The sequence below is a fragment of the Martes martes genome, assembly GCF_963455335.1.
Source record: "Martes martes genome assembly, chromosome: 4".
Taxonomy (NCBI): Eukaryota; Metazoa; Chordata; class Mammalia; order Carnivora; family Mustelidae; genus Martes; species Martes martes.
Genome location: NC_137891.1, coordinates 1,145,810 through 1,164,542, shown reverse-complemented (window position 1 = coordinate 1,164,542; position 18,733 = coordinate 1,145,810). Strand labels below are relative to the sequence as shown.

General features: G+C 62.9%; 1 protein-coding gene across 1 annotated transcript in view; it reads right to left on the bottom strand.

The window, feature by feature from the left end:
- Nucleotides 1-18,733, bottom strand: part of ZC3H3 (zinc finger CCCH-type containing 3) — a gene marked incomplete at its 5' end in the record, with an annotated part of 81,918 nt that overhangs the window by 23,233 nt on the left and 39,952 nt on the right. Inside the window, 1 exon segment of the mRNA XM_080802285.1 lies at nt 1,561-1,748. Within this exon segment, the coding sequence (XP_080658411.1) occupies nt 1,561-1,748 (188 nt within the window).

The following is an 18,733-nucleotide window of genomic DNA, read 5'->3' as shown; positions in this document are numbered from 1 at the left end:
CGGGGTCCACGTGGAGGGGCCCCCACGCCGCCCAGGGCACATGGGCAGCAGGGTGCCGGCGAGGGCCAGTGTAGCCCCAAGCCGTAACCCACTTCTGGGTCCCTGCACGTAGACAGTGTGGATGCCGGGACAGCCAACGATGTCTGGCCAGGCCAGGGAGGAGCCCCTCAGACCCGATGTGAGTAAGCAGCACAGGGCATCACTGGGGCTGACCTGGAGGGCAGGGAGCTCCAAGGGGTGTGGCCCTGTGACATGCTTGGCTCACGCAATAGCAGCAGAATGTCTGCCCCCACCCCATAAGCTCCGTCCAGCTTCCAAAGTTAGATAGTGGGGAGCAAAGTCTGAGTCCTGCCTGCTGGGTCGGCTGTGGGGTCGGGGTGGCCGTCCGGGGCAGAAAGAATGATGGATGGGAAAGGCCAGCTGGGGCCCTTCACTAAGGAGGCCCGGGGGAGGCTGGGGCCAGTGGGGGTGACCCACAGAGACGCCTCCTGAGTCGGCCGAGCAGAACGCGTCTCCACAGAGAGGCTGCCCAGAGCCCTCTCTGGCTCCACCCAGACACCAGCCTGGCTAGGGACAGCTCTGCGAAGGACCCCCCCGGGGGTCGGAGGCTCAGAGTGACTCTCACGCAGGCCCTGGGAGGAGGCCCAGCCAATGCTCTGGGCCTGCTCCTCCACCCGGAGAGCCGGCAGAGGCCTCAGATCACACAGCCCAGTCCCTCGAAAGCGATCAGGACACGGAAGCACAGAGGTAGCGCAGGGTCGTGGCCTTCAGGCCCTGGGGAGCCCAGGGTGCCCCGTCTGGAAAACGGCAGCCACGCACCCCTGCCTCCCTCCCTGTAGTCCCACAGACAGAGGCCCTGGGGACACAGCTGGGCAAGGGCTTCGGGGAAGGGCCCCCAGCGCCCCGCCCCTGCCCGGGCCAGGCCTCCGCTCCCTCCTGCCCCCCGTGCGTGGGCAGGGCAGGGGCTGGGAGAGGCTGGGCCTCTGCTGTCCCCGTACTGCCTGCCACCTCACCTTTTTTTTCTTGGCAGAAAAGGATGGAGGTAAAATTGGACTGAAACCGAAGTATTTTCTAGTTAATTTGTATAATAAGCAAATCCAAAGCATTTCCTTTTCCTTGGCCTGTTTCCCCAGGCCACAGGCGCAGAGGCAGCGCAGCCGCCAGATACAGTTGGGGGGCGTTGCCAATGAGATTAGGGGCGCCACGGCCCCAGGTGTTCAGCCGCGAGTGCCGTGCTCACCATACCTCATCTCCTTTGTCCAGGAGCGAAACATGGGAAGTCAGGGCCTGCTCGGCCAAGCACGAGGCCGTGTGCTCGGGGGCTTTCCCCAGGGACGTGGAGGCCATGGATCCCCACCCCATGCGGGTCCCACCGCTCCTGCCGCCTCGTCAGCTCCAGCAGGAACAGTGTCGGAGGCCACGGAAGCACCGAACGGTACCACGAACGCCCGGCCTGGGACGGGCCCGTCTGGAAAGCAATCACTTGCCCCAGGCCCGCCGGCCTTGGTCCCCCGCAAGCCTCGGGGAGTAAAGGGCACCCCCCACCCCGAGAAGCCTCACCTGTGCGCAGGAGCGGCCTGTTCCCGCCGTCGCCGCCGGGCCGGCCACAGGTCTTGGAGAGCTTGTTGGCCGACACCTTGTACAGGACCCCTCCGATGCAGCAGAAGCCTCTGCTCCGCCACCGAGGGGAGCCGGCCTGGCCCTTCCCGCCCCCGGCAGCGGGGCGCAGGCGGTTCAGCACCAGAGACCTGCGGAGACAGGGAAACCCTGGTGTGTCCGGCCCCACAGCCCCACGGTCTGTCCCCTCCCCTCCTCCCGGCCCCACAGGTGAGCGGAAAGGGCACAGGCAGGGGACAAGCGTCCCCCCTTCCAGCACGTACACCACTGGGCCGGGACCATCCGGGCCCCTCGGGCAGGGCGTCACGGGCAAGTCCCCTGAGGGTCCACACCGCAGCTGGTGGTCCACACCACCGCCCGGGAATATTTTCTCCCACATGCTGCCCCAGTGCACGCCACCCAGGCCACTCGGGTCAGCAGGCTCTACTGCCTGTCCCCTCTGTCCACCGCGTGGGAGCCCAGCATGGAGAGAGGGAGGGCACAGCCTCACAGACCCCCATCCAGGCAAGCTGTTTGGGGGAAAGACTGGAGGCACCTTAAAGTCACGAGTTGAAAGAGGTCTGGGACAGCCTTTGGGATGAGCTGAGTGGTTGACCCGGGCCAGGAGGACAGAACTGTGCCTGGATGGCCCCGGTGGCCACCTGACCACTCCCTCCCTCCACATTCTCCTCCGACCAGGTCCCAGGCCCTACGCCAGCCAGACCAGGAAGCCAAGGACAGAGTGGGTTGGGAGGAGGCCCCAGATGCCCCTGCTTCGAGAGACGTCCCCCTGCAGACACCATGGCTGCCGTGGGCAGCGGCTGCAGGTCCCCAGGCTTGGGGTGCTAGGCCAGCAACCCAGGCCAGGGCTGACCTGCTCCCCCCCAGCTGTCACATGGGCAGGCGGCCACCGAAGTGAGGGGACAAGCCCCCCCTACTCAGGACTCATTTCAGCAGTAATTTGTTTATGCAAATTAACCTTAATTCCATATTAGCCCAGACTCTGCTCGTAATGTCGTTACCACCGAGTGCACACACCGTGCCCATTGGCAGGTCTGGGCCTGTGGGCCCCGGAGCCTCCGGGTGGCAGGTGGGGCAGGGCGAGGGGGCAGTCCTCACGGCAGCACCACCACCAGCGCGGGGACCTGGCTAAAGCGGGAAGGTGGTCCGGCCAGTGCGGGGCTCTTCCACGGCCCTGCAGCCCCCTCCCCTAGGGAGCGCACGGACGGCCATCCCCATCTGCAGCAGACGCCGGTCTGGGCACCCGGGGACGGGGCAGGCCCTGGGGCATCCGGGCACACAGGCTGCAGGGGCCGCCCCAGCGCACCTGCCCGGAGCTGAGTGCGGAGGGCTGAGCAGCCCTGCTCTGGGGTGCAGCTGCCCCCCAACCACTTAGCCCCGGGGCCCCCCGGGCCTCTCTGCGATCTGGAGGTGACTCCTGCCAGCGCAAAGCCTCTGCGGGCACGGCAGAGAGAACACCGTGCACAAGTGAGCCAGGCACTCAGGGGACCCAAAGCCGCAGTGTAAGACAAAAGCCAGGCAGGGAGTGCCGAGGAGGACGCCGCCGCCCGACGGTACTTAACCCAGTTTTCTTTAATTAAAATTCAAGTTGACAAACACCAATCTTGGGAAAAAGTCCTGCCAAGGGACCCCGGCCAGCCTGGCTCATGCTGTCCACACCCTACAGGCTCCAGGTGTCCCCACACAGGGTGCATCTTGGCAGGAAGAGGGCGGGGTGGGCGGGGACCCTCTGGGGGAGGCAGACAGACTCCCAGCTTTTCCCCAGACCCTGGGACCCCAGCTCTGCCCAGCCTGGGCCGGGGCATCTACGTGTCCTATATGCTTTGTCCCCCGGGTCACCCAGAGGCCAGGCCAAGGCGGGGCCGGGCAGGGCCATCTTCCATGGGGCCCTGCCCCAGAACCCCGAGCCCTCCGCGGGAGCTGTGCTACGTCCACAGCGCGCAGCTCGGCCGGAGTCCTAACCCCCAGAGCGCAGAGCCAAACCTAAGGCCGGGCCACCACAGCTCGCTCGGCCGGAGGGCCACAGGCCCCCTCCAGCCCCAGCCCCCAGCCGCGCGGTGTCCAGAGTCCTTCCCGGTCTCCCCACCGACAGGGCAGCTGCCCCTTCGTACACCCACCTGGGCCAGGGCCAGCCCTGGGCAGCCTCCACTCCTTCAGCCTGGAGGCCGCGCGACCGGCAGCAAGCCCGGCCCGCGCCCGCCAGACACGCACTCCTCAGGGCCAGGCCCCAGACCTCCCAAAAGGCCCGGCCCCGAGACTGTACGACAGCCGCTCCCAGGACCGAGGACACCAGTCTTAGCTGCCTCTTCCCTCGGGGCACGGACCCCCCTCCTGGGCCACCACCCTCAGCCAGCCCCCGTCTGTACCAACCCCGCCACCCAAGCCCTCCGGATGCTATAAACCACGAGGGATGGGTGGGCAACCAGACCCGCGCCCACCTACACGGCTGGGCCCAGCATCTCAGGACCCCACATCCCCAGAAACCCAGCCCTTCGAGGGGTGAGGAAGCTCACCTGGGGGCACGTGCCCCTGGCTGAGGCCAGACAGGGTCAGACCACCACTCCCAGGGGCAGCCACACAGGCGAAGCTGCAGAAAGAGGCAGCCAGGCCCAGACAGGGACCCAAGGAGGCCAGCAGGATCTTGCTCCAGAAGCAGCTAGAAGCTTCAGGATCGATTACGTTCTGGCCCCGAGGCGGGTCCCATCCAAGCCCATCCCACCGTCCGTGCACCCAGGAGCCTCGGTCTGGGGCCGTTACCGGCTCGCCCTGAAGAGTGAGCCCCAGGGACGCCCTCCTGGCTCCCAGGCTAGACGCCAGGGGCAGACACACCCAATGTCCTCCTGCGGAGAAGCACCTTCCTGACTGACTTTCTGGCCGCATCTTCCGCCACCCTCTCCCCCTGCGCGTTGTTGGGTCAGTCCTGCGGCTACTTCTGCGGATGCACAGCACGGATAGATCCCACACTTCTCCCACCAAAAACCATACCCCTGGGTTCTAAGGCCGTTACAGGGTGAGAGTCGGCCGCCAGGGAGGCGACGGGGGCAGCCGGGAGGCCTAGCACCTCTGCTGTTCTCACGCCCCCGCCCAGGGTTTACGGCCTAGGCACGCGCACCCGGCCGAAGGACCCTGCAGGCCGAGGGACCCTGCGTGCCCACGGGTGTGGGGCTGCGGCCTACCTGGAGGAGGGAGATGCACCCACGGCATTTGGGGAAGGCCGGCCGGGGCTGCGGAAGGGCCCACCTGCCCGGGGAGAGCCAGCCCAGCGGCCTGCGGCTGCACCGACCACCTCAGCCCTGCCCTCACCCCTGCCGGGCCCGCTCACTGACTAGGGACCTGTGGCCGGGCGGGCGCCGGGCGGGCAAGGGGCTGCCTTGTAGCTTTTCATTGCCGTGGGTGTCACAGCACTCCGGTAAATTGTTACCCTAATGGAGAGGACAGGCTTTGGAAACCAACTGTATTGAGAAGAGGGGATAAAATTAATGAGATAATAGCCGGGCCAAGGACCCGGAGAACGCTCCTGCCCTCGCGGCGAGGGCCCTGTAATTCCTTTTCTACAACAGGAGCCTCAGATCTAAAGGCTTCTCCCATCCGTCCGGCAGGCCCGCGCCGCCAGGAAATTTCATTAACGCTGGAAAATAGGAAAGGTATTAAGCGTGGATAATGAAGGCCAGGGAGGGAACCGTGCCTTAAGATAGTTCTCTTTCTCGCCTTTGTAATGGGAGGCATGAACTTTCCCTTCAAATCCATTTCTAATCCATTTGAAATACTACAGCAAATTATCTCTCCTTCAGCCCGAAAGCGGCCAGCCAATTTACTCCCAATGGAAGTGACAATGCCCCGGGATTTATCACCGTAACCTTGACTACACCAGGGTGAGGGCTGGGCCCCCTCACCCCCCCGGGGGGCACGAGGAACGGGTGGGGGGAGATAACATTTTAAATGAATAGCACCGGTAATGGGGAGACAGACACACACACCACAAAAGTCGGTTTAAGAAGAAAAGCTGTCCACGTGCCTGGGGCCTGGGGAGCAGCTGACAAGCACCAGCCCGAGGCCGCGGAGGCCGGCAAGGTGCTCTGCCGTGCCGGGTGCTGACGGTCCTCGGGCCAAGGTGCCCAAGAGGAGGGGAGGTGAGGGTCTGGGCAAGGCCGAGGGAGGCCTGCCCCGAGAAGCCGGGCGTGGCCTGCAGGGCCCGCTCAGCCCGTCAGCCAGGGCGCCCCCCCCCTCCAAGGCCTTGGAGGGCCGACCCTGGACACGAACACTCCCGCCCCTGCGAGCATCCCATGGTCACTGCCCACGGCAGGTCCACAGGGCCCCCACCCCTGTACGCGGGGCGCCCCCGGCCACGGGTCTGGGGCTCAGGCTGCAGGGTGAGGCGGGCCCATCCCAGGCGTCAGTGCGGCACCACCTGTGTGCAGGTGTGCACAAGGGGCCGGGCAGGCGCACCAGCTCCCAAACACAGGGGCACACACGAGCACAAGTGCCCTACCCTCCCTGGTCACGGGACTGGACAAAGAGCAGCCCCTTCCGAAGCCCTGCGGGGGGTGCTGCCCTCTGCACCCCAGACCCGGGGTGGGGGGGCACAGGCAGCCTGCCCAGGCCAGGTCGGGCGAAGGCCCAGGGGGCGGTTCACTCCCGACTGAGAGCAGACTCAGATGTAAGTGCGCAAGGGGCAAGTCCCAAACGGGGCGATGCCCGGATGCCCAGACCTCCTAGGCAGGTCCGACGGCACCTTAAATGGATCCCACCTCCGGCCACCCTGCACGGCCACAGTGGAGCTGGACGGCCCCAGCCCCCATCCAGACTCACTCAGGCCTTCGGTTTTCCTGAGGAAACAGCACCGAGCACACGGGCCTACGGCAGCCCTTCTCAGGCCACGTGGACCCAGAGAGGGTGGGACAGGCCCTCCTCCTGGGGACAGGGCCAGGCCAAGGGCCCACATGAAGGCTGGGCCCAGATCTGGGTGCAGAACAGAGGCCCTGTGCCCAGACAGGAAATCACCGAGGGAACTTGCCAGGCACACAGAGGTGTTTTGCTGATGCATTCTCCCCAACCCCCTCGGGAGGCTCCTGGACCCTGGATATCCCCACTGTCCGTTCCCCACCTTCCACACAGACTCCCCCTCCCTGGACTCCTACCCAGTCAGTGCCCACAGTCACCAAAGAGACCTACCTCACCGACGCTCGCCCCCTCTCCCCTCAGATGCAGGCTGGGGGTCCCCACCCCGATTGACAGCTTCCTCGGGGCGCCTGCACCCCCACCCCACCAAACCAGCTGGTTTGGAAACAGCCTGTGTGATCAAGTTCTGTCCCCATTCCACCGTGCAGCGGCCCCCACGCCCCTCGTGGGGAGGTCTGCCAGGAGACCCTGCAGTCGGGGCTGTCTGGTCCTCATGGGCCACTGTCCCCACATGCCCCCACCGGCCAGGACTCCGGCCACGCTGGGCAGTTCTGCTTCCTGGAAAGTGCTGTGGAGCGTGAGTGTGGCAAGTGTCCTGCCGGGCCTTGCCTGGGCTTCTGTACACACACACTGGACGGCTGCTGTCAGGGTCACCCCTGCAACCAAGCTCCAACGTCGGGTCCTCAGAAAGCCTTCCCCGACCCCCCGATGGCTCGCTGTCATGGTGCCATGCAGTGACACCCCCCACCCCCGGCCAAAGAGCCACGTTGCTGTGGGCAGCAGGAGCTAGGGGCCAGGGTCCCATACCCTACAGGCCCCTTGGAGTTCAGGCCAGGTGAGAGACGCAGAAAGGACACGTATGCTGGGCATAGAGACCGGGCCTGAATGCACAGCTGGCAATGCCGGAGGAAGCACCCAGGGGCCCGGACCCTTGGACGTGAGCATGGTGGGTGGGTGGACTGGAGTCGGGAGGCTGCGGCCACTGACCAGGGCTGGGCGTGCAGAGGAGAGGGCAGCGGAAGGCTGAGGGCATGTGTTGCTAGCAGAGGGTCTGGACCTGGCTCTGGGCCAGAGCTCGACCTCCCATCCTCGCTGGCGGGGGGCGGGGGAGTCAGTGCGTGGCCGAGGACCCAGCAGCCTCCAGGGCGGGCCATCCCAGCCCGCAGTGACCGTGCAGGAGGTAGGCAGGCTGTCTGGGGAGAGAGAAAACAAGGGGGAAAGCATTTTTCAGGAAATGGAGCACGGTTGTGCGAAGCTTCGAGGCGAGCCGGGAGTGCGCCGTCAGCAGAAGCCGAGAGCCGGGGGAGGCAGCTCGGCACAGCGAATCCCAAGTAGGTCAGGCTCAGCCGACACCGTGACAGGCTGCAAAGTGCTTAAGTGGGCTTTCCGCGGAAGCGCTGACGGGCGCCACCTCCGCCTGGCGCGCAGGGTGGGAGCGCGCCCCCCGCGCTGAACCCCGCTTGGAGCCGCTGCAGGGGTGGGGGGGCTGTGAGCAGAGCTCCGGGGAGAGAGGCCTGTGCAGGACCGGCCGGGCAGGAAGGGAGAGGATGCCAAGGTACGGGCCTCGGGGAAGGGTCTCAGCGGGGCTCAGCAGCCAGGGACCTAGTGGACGGCACAGGCCTCGCGGCGACTGGCTGGCTGCCCTCCGCAGACCCCCCTCCAACAGCACAACGGTTTCTCCCAAATGAGGCGCGTCCGCTCCAGGGACCCCCAGCTCCCAGTGAGTCGGGGCGGGGCTCCAAGCCCAGCAGGGGCCACACACCCCACAGCTGGCTCAGGGTGCTGACCTGCCCACGTGTCCTCGGGCCACCCCGGTGCAGGGTCGGGCCGATGGCTTGGCCTTCCAGGGCCCATCTCGCAGCAGACGGGGGCGACGGGCCTGGGCAGGAGCAAAGGCCTGGGGCACCATGGGACCCGGGCCGGGCAGCAGGGGCAGGATGCGCCCAGAGGGGGACTGGCCCACAGTGGAGGCCAAGCACCTGACCGCGGCCCTGGAGGAGCGGCAGGGGGGGCCGACTCCCACAGCTCCTGGGCTGACCTGGGGGTCACCCGAAGGCTTCAGTGCTGAGGCTGCCCCTGTCCCGCCGCAGCTCCCCAGGAGCAAACCCAAGCGATGCAGGGCGCCCGGCCCATCCACAGCCGGGGGGCGACGCTAATCGTGGCGCCCCCGTTACACAGGCCACAGCTGCGCGACGAGGGGCCGAGGCTGCTGCACGTGCCCGCAGCTACTCAATCAGTATTTTGATCAATGGATGCACTACAAGCTTTCCCTTCAAGAGCCTAATAAACAACAAGACGGAAAGTAAAATTCTCCATAAACCGACACTTTGAAAACGCACTTCAGCTGCTGCTACTGGTCTGTGTGTCAGTGGCAGAAGCCACGCGTCACCAGGCCTCGGCGGCCCCCCGCACTCCATCAAGTCCAGCTCGTGGGGGGCGGAGGGCAGGTGCTCAGGCTGGGCAGCCTGGGGCAGGGCCCTCTACCCCTGTGTCCCTGTGTCCCCCTCTGGACTGGGTTGTCTGCCCAGGACCGCCTTGGCCCATGATGGGTAGGGTTGGCCCCTCCTCTGTTCCCTTGCCCATGCCCCATGACTGCCTCTCCACCGGCTCCTTTGTCCCTCCTCTGTCCCTCCCTCCCTTCCTCTCCCTGCCTCCTTCACCCCGTTCACTGTTCACGTGGAGGCCCGGCTGACCATTCCCCCAGCCCTGAAATGGTCCTCGCCCCAGAACTCCACGCACAGGAGGAGCCAACGCAGGGGCGGAACTCAGCACCAGCCTCCAGACCGAGGGAACCCGGCAGCTGGCCCACGCAGCACGGAGGGCAGGACAGACGTGCGACTGGCCGGCTGCAGTGGGCAGGGCAGGGGAGTGAGATTCAGTACGGCTGGTTCGGAGGCTGATCAGCGGGGAAAGGCCGAGAAACTGAGCCAGCATTTCTAACATTCATCTGGGAGAACAGTGCTCGGGAGAGATGAAGACAGGCGGCCGTAAGGACGCAGGAGTGTCTCCGGTCCCTGGACGCTGGCCAGGCTGAGTGCTCACTTCACTGAACGTGTCCCTGGGCCGTCTGGGGGCTCCATCGGCTGAGCGTCTGACCCTTGGTTTCGGCTCAGGTCATGGGTCATGATCCCCAGATCACGGGACCAAGCCCCGCATCAGCTGCGTGTTGGGTGTGGAGTCTGCTGGAGGCTCTCCCCACACCCGCCCCTCCCTGCCCTGGCTCCCATCTACAAACCAGGCTTGGGTGAGACGCCAGTGCACTCCTGCAGCCTGCTGCCGCGGGGAAGACGGCGCCACAGGTGCTGCCAAGGCCGTGGGGGCTGGAGTGCTCTCCTCCTGCCGAGAGCGCGCAGACGAGGACAGCCACCAGAGCCCCATCCTGACCTACCGCAGCGCGGCACCGCCCCCCCTGCCCCGCACCCCCCAGCAAGTCCACAGAAACCAGGGTTCTGGGCGCGACAGGCCCAACAAGACCAGGGTGCAGCAAAGACTAGAAACGTGACGTGAACGTGTCACTGCACACGTGACCAAACTGCGCTATGTCCACGTACCTTGAGGCGAAAGAACATGCCACCCACAGTGTTGAGAATAGGGTCTCAGCTGGCCTGGGCTGCCAGACAGCGCCACAGACTGGGTGGCTCACACAGCAGGAGCCCATTTTCTTCCGGTTCTGGGGGCCCCAAGTCCAGCCCCCACGGCTGCAGGTAAGGCTCTCCCTGTGTCGTCACCCAGGCTTTCTTCCACACGCCGGCAGAGAGCCAGCTCTGGGGTCTCTCCCTCTACCTGTGAGGACTCCAGTCCTATCAGAGCAGGGCCCCACCCCGTGACGTCATTTAACCTTATTTCTCGAAAGGCCCCCATCGCCACGTACAGCCACAAGGGGGTCAGGGCCGCAGCTCATGAGTCTGTCGGGACAACTCAGTGTAACACACGGTGGGCGAATGACATCAGACAGCGAACAGTGCCTCCTGCACGATTCTGTTCCCTGAAGCGCGAGAACCTCGAGGCGGAGCCTGCGGAGACGGAGAAAGGCCGGAGGAGCCCTCATCTGCGGGGTGACAGGGGGTGTGGGAGGGGCGTGAGGGGGACCTGGAGGCAGGGCAGGAAGTGCACACCCCCTGCCTGACCTGGGGGGCTGTGTTAGGGTAAGAAGTCTACAGTTCTGACCCCTGAAGATACAAACACGAAGGTTTTACAAAAGGAAGACCAAAGAGGAACATGAACATCTATGCAGAAAGCCAAGTTCAGGAACAAGCATTTGTACAGGATAAAGGCGACATTTTCAAACAATGGCAAAACCCTAAGAGTTGGGACGCCTGGGTGGCTCAGTGGGTTAAGCAGCTGCCTTCGGCTCAGGTCATGATCCCAGCGTCCTGGGATCGAGTCCCACATCGGGCTCCTTACTTGGCGGGGAGCCTGCTTCTCCCTCTCCCTCTGCCTCTGCCTGTGCTCGCTCTCTCTCCCTCTCTCTGACAAATAAATAAATAAAATCTTTAAAAAAAAAAAAAAACCCTAAGAGTTAATGAACGTCCTTGAGAAAATCAGATAACTATTAAACAAGATGAGGGGTGCCTGGGGGGGACTCAGTGGTTAAGCATCTGCCTTGGGCTCAGGTCATGATCCCAGGGTCCTGGGGTCAAGTCCCCACCTTGGGCTCCCTGCTCCATGGGGAGCCTGCTTCCCCCTCTCCTCCCTGCTTGTGTTCCCTCTCTCACTCACTGTCAAATAAATAAAATCTTAAAAAAAAGAGAAAGAAATTAGGGGCACCTGGATGGCTCAGTGGGTTAAAGCCTCTGCCTTCAGCTCAGGTCATGATCTCAGGGTCCTGGGATCGAGCCCCGCATCGGGCTCTCTGCTCCGCAGGGAGCCTGCTTCCTGCCTGCCTCTCTGCCTACTTGGGATCTCTGTCTCTGTCAAATAAATAAATAAAATATTTTTTTAAAAAAGAGAGAAATTAAATTTGAACTTTAATCTTATACCATATCTCTAAATAAATTCCAGGTAAAGTTTTTTTTAAAATTTTTTAAAGATTTTATTTATTTGACAGACAGAGATCACAAGCAGGCAGAGAGGCAGGCAGAGAGAGAGGAGGAAGCAGGCTCCCTGCTGAGCAGAGAGCCCGATGCGGGGCTCGATCCCAGAACCCTGGGATCATGACCTGAGCCGAAGGCAGAGGCTGAACCCACTGAGCCACCTAGGAGCTCCTAGATACAAGTTTTAAATGTACAACTTGAAACCGCAGCACCAGAAGGAAATCTACCTGAACTCCTATAACCTCGGGCTGGAGAAGGCTGTTCCAAGCACAACAAGTAAGTCTTAGGAGACTGACAAATTTAAGTACTCAGAAAAGCAAAAAGATCTGCTAAAAACCCTCATAAACATAACGGGAAGGCCCGAAGGCCGATTCAAACTGAGGAACGATGGATCATCTCGGTAACACAAAGGGTGACACCCTGAACACGTGTCAGTCCTGCAAACTTGTAAGAAACAGGCCGGAGGCAAATGAACATAAACATAAAGAATGTTGAACTTGACCAATAATGGGAATGAAACTGAAATTAAAACTGGACAGCATCCTGGAGCGCCTGGGTGGCTCAGTCGTTAGGCCGCTGCCTTCGGCTCAGGTCATGATCCCGGAGTCCTGGGATCAAGCCCGGGCACATGGCTCCCTGCTCAGTGGGGAGCCTGCTTCTCTCCCAGCCTCTGCCTGCTCGTGTACCTCTGACAGATAAATACATAAATAAATGATTTTTTTTAAAAAAAGCAAACTGGATAGCCTCCTCCTCCACTCAAGTGTGGGACAGGCTGTGGCAGTGGGGCTGCCCCTGAGAAGGGTGGGGGCAGCGGAACTGGGGTAGACAAAACAGTAGAGGGGATGAGCACACCCTGAACTCCCGGGCCTGAGGGATACGACCCTGCCTGGAGTTGTGCCTGCCTCCTCCAAGAAGCCTTCCAGTCCGCAGTCTGCAGCAGGGAGGGAGCTCCTCCACTCCTGTCCTTGACTCACACTAGCGCCCTTGCCCGCACCCTGGGGCAGGGACTCAGGCAGAGCCAGGCCTGGGGTGGGGGCGGGGATGGGGAAGGGGGGCGGGGGTGTGTGCGTGGCCCAGGCGCCCAATGCCTCAGACCCCCATGGGGCACTGGGGGGCAGCTAAGCCTCCAGACCGAGCGGCCCCGCCCCACCCGGGAGCTGGGGGTGCAGGCCGTGTATGGGGGGGCAGGGGGCGGGGCCGGGCCGGGGCGGGGCCGGGACTGGACCGCCTCCCCGCCTGCCCCGCCCCCAAGCAGAGGTGCCCCTCGGGACAGAGCTGGGCCAGAGCTGGGCCGTAATTTATGCCCCCCGCCCATGCTTTATGGCTTTCTTAATTCGGCTCCTGCTACTATTAATGTAGTTAATGCTGAGATTATATCTATTTTCTGGCGTCAGGCGGTGATTTATTCAAGCCATTTTTCCGGTGGAGGCTCCCACGCTGTTAAATCAAGTGCCTTGCCAATTAAGTGCTGACTTGGGAAGTGGACGCAATCTTAACAGACATCTAACCGCAAATTAAACCGGGGCTCCTTACTCTGGGGAGTGGGCGGGGCGCCGGGGAAACCTTGCTGACTTGGAGGAAAGTCACAGGAAAATCAAACCACTGTGCACCTGCCTGCCTGCTGGTGCTGGGGCAGTGGGGAGGGGTGTGGGCCCGGAAGAGCCAGGCTCAGCGGAAGCTGGGTAGGGGTGCCCCCCAGCTACGGTGGCTACCCAGCAGGCAGGGGTCACTGGGCCTGTCCCCAACACAAGGAGGTCTCTGCAACTGCAGCCCTCACCCCCCGAGACACAGCATTTAAAACGACCTGTCAGCCATCCCCACGATTCCTGAACACACCCCCCCTGCCCCGTCGGTCTGCACATGAGGTGGCACAGGGGCCCGCGGGCTGCCTTGGAAGGGTACAAGGCGGGAGATGGAGGAGGTGGACGGCCCCTGGCGTGGGACGGGCTGCAGCCCCGCTCAGCAGCTCTGACCCGTCAGAGCCCAGAAGGGCAAGGGAAGGGCCCAGGAAGGAGAGGCTCCCGGAGGGCCACACGGGGCGGGGCGGGGAGGCGCGGGGCGGGTGAGTACAGCAGGAAGGTAGGCAGGGGTGGGGGAGGGGTGAGGCTCCCTGCCAGGACCACAGCAGGGCGAAGACACCTGTCCCTAGGCCCAGCATCTCTCTGGGTGCCCCTGCGGGGGACACAGGGCAGACTGGATGCTGGTGCCACAAAGTGGGGCCCAGGGATGAGGCGGCAGCCGGGGGCCGGAGTGAGCCCTCGCTTGTGGGGCTCTTTCTTTAGCCGTGGTCCCCAGCCGCTGCGGGGCTCCCCAGAACCCCACATTCCTCAGCGGCCTGCAGCGGCCCCAGCCCAACCCCGAGAGGGGACCTGTGGTTTGGGGTCAGAGCAGGCTGGAGGGCTGACAGACGCAAGGAGTTAAGTATGATATCGATCACCGGAGCAACGCTTTACTGCTGCCTCTAAAACCAGGACAAAAGTGGTATTTAAAGTGCCATTTGAGCGTGTAACGTACCCAGGTACCGCCAGGCGACACAGACGTTTTATTTCCTCCTGTCAGAGGCGGTGTTTTCGGCTTCCCCTGCCCTCATCTCCAGGGACATCACGGGTCACCAGTCCCGTCCCAGGAGGGCCCTTGGTGCTGGCCAGGTGTGGCCAGGGGGCTCAGGCATGGCCTGAGGGTGATCTTCCCGGGGTTGTAGGGGGACAGACCTAAGAGGACCCTCTGAGGCTTCCTTCCCTGAGGTCCCGCCATTTCCAGAATGAAGCTTCCCTCCAGCAAACCAACGGGACGCGCTCTCTCGTTCTCTCCTGAGAACCAGCCCCGGCCGAGGGGTCTCCCACTCCAAGAGCCACTGTACTGTTACCACCAGCCCCCGGAGGCCACACCAGGCTTACGGTCTGCGCTGCGGCAGGGGCATCTCACGAGGTCCTGCCCCCAGGGTCTGCACCCAGAGGTGAGGCCTGGGAGAGGCGCCTGCCGGCCTGACCCCTTTCCCCTTGCTTCCCCCGTGCGCTGCTTTGAAAGCTGCTTCGCGGGCCTCAGCCACTCGAGCCAACTCGCAAAGGGCAAAGAAGCCATCCACATGTCACACAGATCAAGACACAGGGCACTAGAGCAGGTGGGACAGGCTGGCCCAGGCAAGTGGGAGGGAGCAGGCTGGCACAGCCGTCCAGGGTCAGACGGCCCAGGGCCCTCGCAGGGCAGGGATGGGAGGTGGCTGGGGAGAGGCAGGCCCGTCGGGGCTGGCACGGTGATGGGGAGGCGGGGAGGCTGCCAGAGGGCCGGAACCTGGCTCGTGGCCACTGCGAGGCCCGTGTGCATGGAGGCTGGACAGCCCAGGTACCCACCCGTCCTGGCTTCCCGGCCAAGGAAGGAGCCCTGCTCCGGGAACCCACGGCACGCCCACAGCGCCAGGGTGCGGCACCCACACCAAGAGACAAAGCGCCAGGTGACGGGAGCAGGACCGAGACACACGTCCGTGGAGAAGCGGGGACAAAGGAAGGCCACAGGCCGAAGGTGGAGCCGCTGGAGGCGAGCGGGTCACAGACACAGTCACAGACATGAGGCCGGTACGGGCCGAGACCTTCCCGGGAGGGATTCACAGCACAGCACACTGGCCTTCCCAGGCCTCCCCACTTGGGGTTCCAGCCCCAGCAGGACCACCTACCTAGCAGGATGGCCTCTGGGACACAGATACCAGGGACCAGCTCCCCATGGGCCCCGAGAGGGAGGTGATCAGCCCAACATGATGGGCAGATCCCAGCCCGAGATGGAGCAAAGGGGAGGGGGCTCTGATGTGTGCCCCCCTCCCTTCCCACAGGGCCTCCGCATCAGGCCTGCCCTGGAGCACCTCCCTTCCCACGACATTCACCGACAGAGCCCAGGTACCGCGTCAGACAACACGGTCTCACCCCAAATACTCTGGCCACAATGCCTGTGACCCCGGGCCAGATGCCAGCAGTCCCCGTGGCCAGGGAGGAAATAGTGACACAAACACCATATGGTCACAGGGGCCGTGTGATCACTCAGGAGGGCAGGCCCGAGGCTCAAACTGACAGGGAGACGGCAGTTCAGTCCCACCCGGCCCCCACCACGCCAACATCCTCCACTGAGGCCAATGCCCCCCTCCCCGAGCCCCTGCCGGGGAAAGCCAAGGAGGAAGCAGTTGGGAGCGTGGCTAAGGTGCACCCCCTGCCTAAGCACAGGGCCATGCAGCACGGCGGGGGCCCAGCCAAGCGCGGCCTCCCCGGGGGCTCTGCATCCTCACTCCTGACCCTCTCACTGGCCTCCATCATTTCATGGGGCCGCCCCAGAGGTGTCCACACTGGTGGGGACAGGGACCAAATGTGTGAAGAGACCCTGGACCCAGAGGGACCAGCTGGTCTGCTGCTGGGGTCCTGAGGGCTCGATGCCAGACGGGGCTGCCCTGGGCCACTCCCCATGGGGCAGACGGCAGGAAGGCCATCTCAGCCTGTGTCCCAGCCAGACCCCGGCACCCAGGGGCCCTCTCCTCCCTTCTTGGGATCCTGCGTCCCAGGCCAGTGTGGCCAGCGAGGGGCCAACTACCAGCATTGCCCAGAAAAGGTCCGCCTCTTTGGCATGAGGTCCTAGGGTGGGATGAGGCGTCTTCTTTTTTTTTTAAAGATTTTATTTATTTATTTGACACAGAGAGACAGAGATCACAAGTAGGCAGAGAGGCAGGCAGAGAGAGAGGGGGAAGCAGGCTCCCCTCCGAGCAAAGAACCCAATGTGAGGCTCAATCCCAGGACCCTGGGATCATGACCTGAGCCGAAGGCAGAGGCTTATTAACCCACTGAGCCCCCTAGGCGCCCCACGGTGTCTTTGACAGTAAGCATCAGGGCCGATGGGGCTGGGGCCAGGCTGGTCCCCCTCCCTTACCTTCCATCGAGGGGGCAAGGCCCCACATCCCCACCTGAGCCCCGGCCCCTCCCCACACTCTGCCAAGGAGCTCGGGCAGGTGTTCCCGCCTCAGGAGGACGGGCTCAGCCCCGCTGCCACGGGGCTGCTGACAGCTGAAAGGGCCGCTTGCTTCAAACAGACACAGAAATAAATAAATCAGGCAGGCGCGCTTTGAACCGACTTCCAAATTAAGAGTTGCATCCTTGCTGCCAGGCCCCCGCCAGCACTCTCCGCCGCACCTCCCGAGCAGAAACGCACCTCAGCCCATTTATTAGAATGATGAAGGCAAAGGGACCTACAACCGCACTCCTTCCTTAATGAGCAGCCGAAGGGATCGGTAAGCATAATTTCAGAGGCCAGTAATATTTTATATAATCGCCGAGTGGTTTAAATTGAAAACCCCCAACTGAATCAATATTTACTGCGTTGAAACGAAATGAATAGTAATAAGTCACTAAGCTCCCTGTCCTGTTTCATAAAATAAAAAATTATAAAAATGAGCAGAGGCGCGGGGAGGCCATCACATTAACTTTTACGGCACTTGGGGAGCTGTAACCGCCTGTTCTCATAAAATAAAATTCTAAAAAACCTGCCGGAGGAGACCTGCTTCAGCAGAGCTCGGGGGAAGTGGGCGGGGCCCGGGTCACCCCCCCACAGGCTCTCCCCCGGAACCCTGCCTGGGGCCCCTCAGCACGGAGGCCCAGAGGAGACTCGGCTCCAAGTTGGCAACTGCCCTGTCACCCCCAGGCTCACCTCCTGCTCTCACTTCTTGACCTTACAATGGGACAGGACAGGCGACAGCTGAGGGGTGTCCCGCACGGGGGAGGGAAAGGCCAGGGCCCTGGGCCGGTAAGGGATGTATGTGAGTGGGGCTGGGGTCCGGCAGATGTGCCCCATCAGAAAGCACAAAGCAGGAGCCTGCCCTGCCCTGCATGGGACCGCAGACGCCTAGAAAGGCCAGGCTTTCTCTGGGGAGCTCTGGGTCACCCAGGGACAGCACAGCCAACAGGGTTCCTGGGGGCACTTCTGGGACAGGGGTGCTGCGGTGCTGAGAGGGACCGGAGCCAAGAGAGAGTCCCCTGGGAAGGGGGACTGTCCTAAACTCGACCCTCTGAACAAGGGGTGGAGACCGGCGGCTGCAAGGCACAGCCCCCGAGACTCCTGGGTGGGAAGCAAGGCCACATCGGAGCAGGGACACACGAGTTCCCCGCACTCCTGTATCTTGAGAACGAAGCACAGACCAACTTAAAAACGGGCCAACGAGCCCAGGCGGCCTTAAGTAAGCCTATGAATGAGTGCTCCCAGCGTGCCCCTCAGGGAGACGCAGAGTGAACCACGGTGAGATGCCCACACACGGAAAATATGAAAATCAGAAAGACCGTAACACCAAGTGCCATCATGGGGACAGAAACGGCACCTCCGCTCTGGGAAGAAGTGGGATGGCGCACTTTTTCGTGTCCCCGCGGGCCCCTGCTAGGCGCACATGGGATGAGGACACAGGTCTCCATGGGGCCGGGTGGGAAGAGCCAACAGCCTTCGTCCACCGTCCTCCAGAGCAGGACTCCCTCCCGCGCCCACAGACAGGAGAGCTACTAAACAAGGAAGATGATCGGCAATCAAAAGTGAAGTCCTGGGGCGCCTGGGTGGCTCGGTGGGTTAAAGCCTCTGCCTTCGGCTCAGGTCATGATCCCAGGGTCCTGGGCTCAAGCCCCGCGTCGGGCTCTCTGCTCGGCGGCGAGCCTGCTTCCTCCTCTCTCTCTCTCTCTGCCTGCCTCTCTGCCTACTTGTGATCTCTGTCTGTCAAATAAATAAATAAAATCTTTAAAAAAATAAAAAAAAAGGTGAAGTCCTGGGGCGCCTGGGTGGCTCAATGGGTTAAGTCTCTGCCTTCAGTCCAGGTCATGATCTCAGGGTCCTGGGATCGAGCCCTGCATTGGGCTCTCTGCTCAACAGGGAGCCTGCTTCCCCCTCCTGTCCCTCTGCCTGCCTCTTTGCCTGCTGTGATCTCTGTCAAATAAATAAATAAGTTCTTTAAAAAAAAAAAAAAAGTCCTGGCGCTCAGGGCGCGTGGGGGCCGTAGGCCAGAGACGGGGAGGGGAGGGCAGCAGAGGGACGCATGGGGGATCTCAGCTCCAGCCCAGCAAGTCGTGCGGGGTGGCGGGTCAGAACAGGCGTCCTGGGAGGCATTCAGGGTGGCAGGAGTCCTGACCCTGACAGGGGTCCGACCGACACAGGTGCGTCATTGGTCAAAAGTCTAAGCT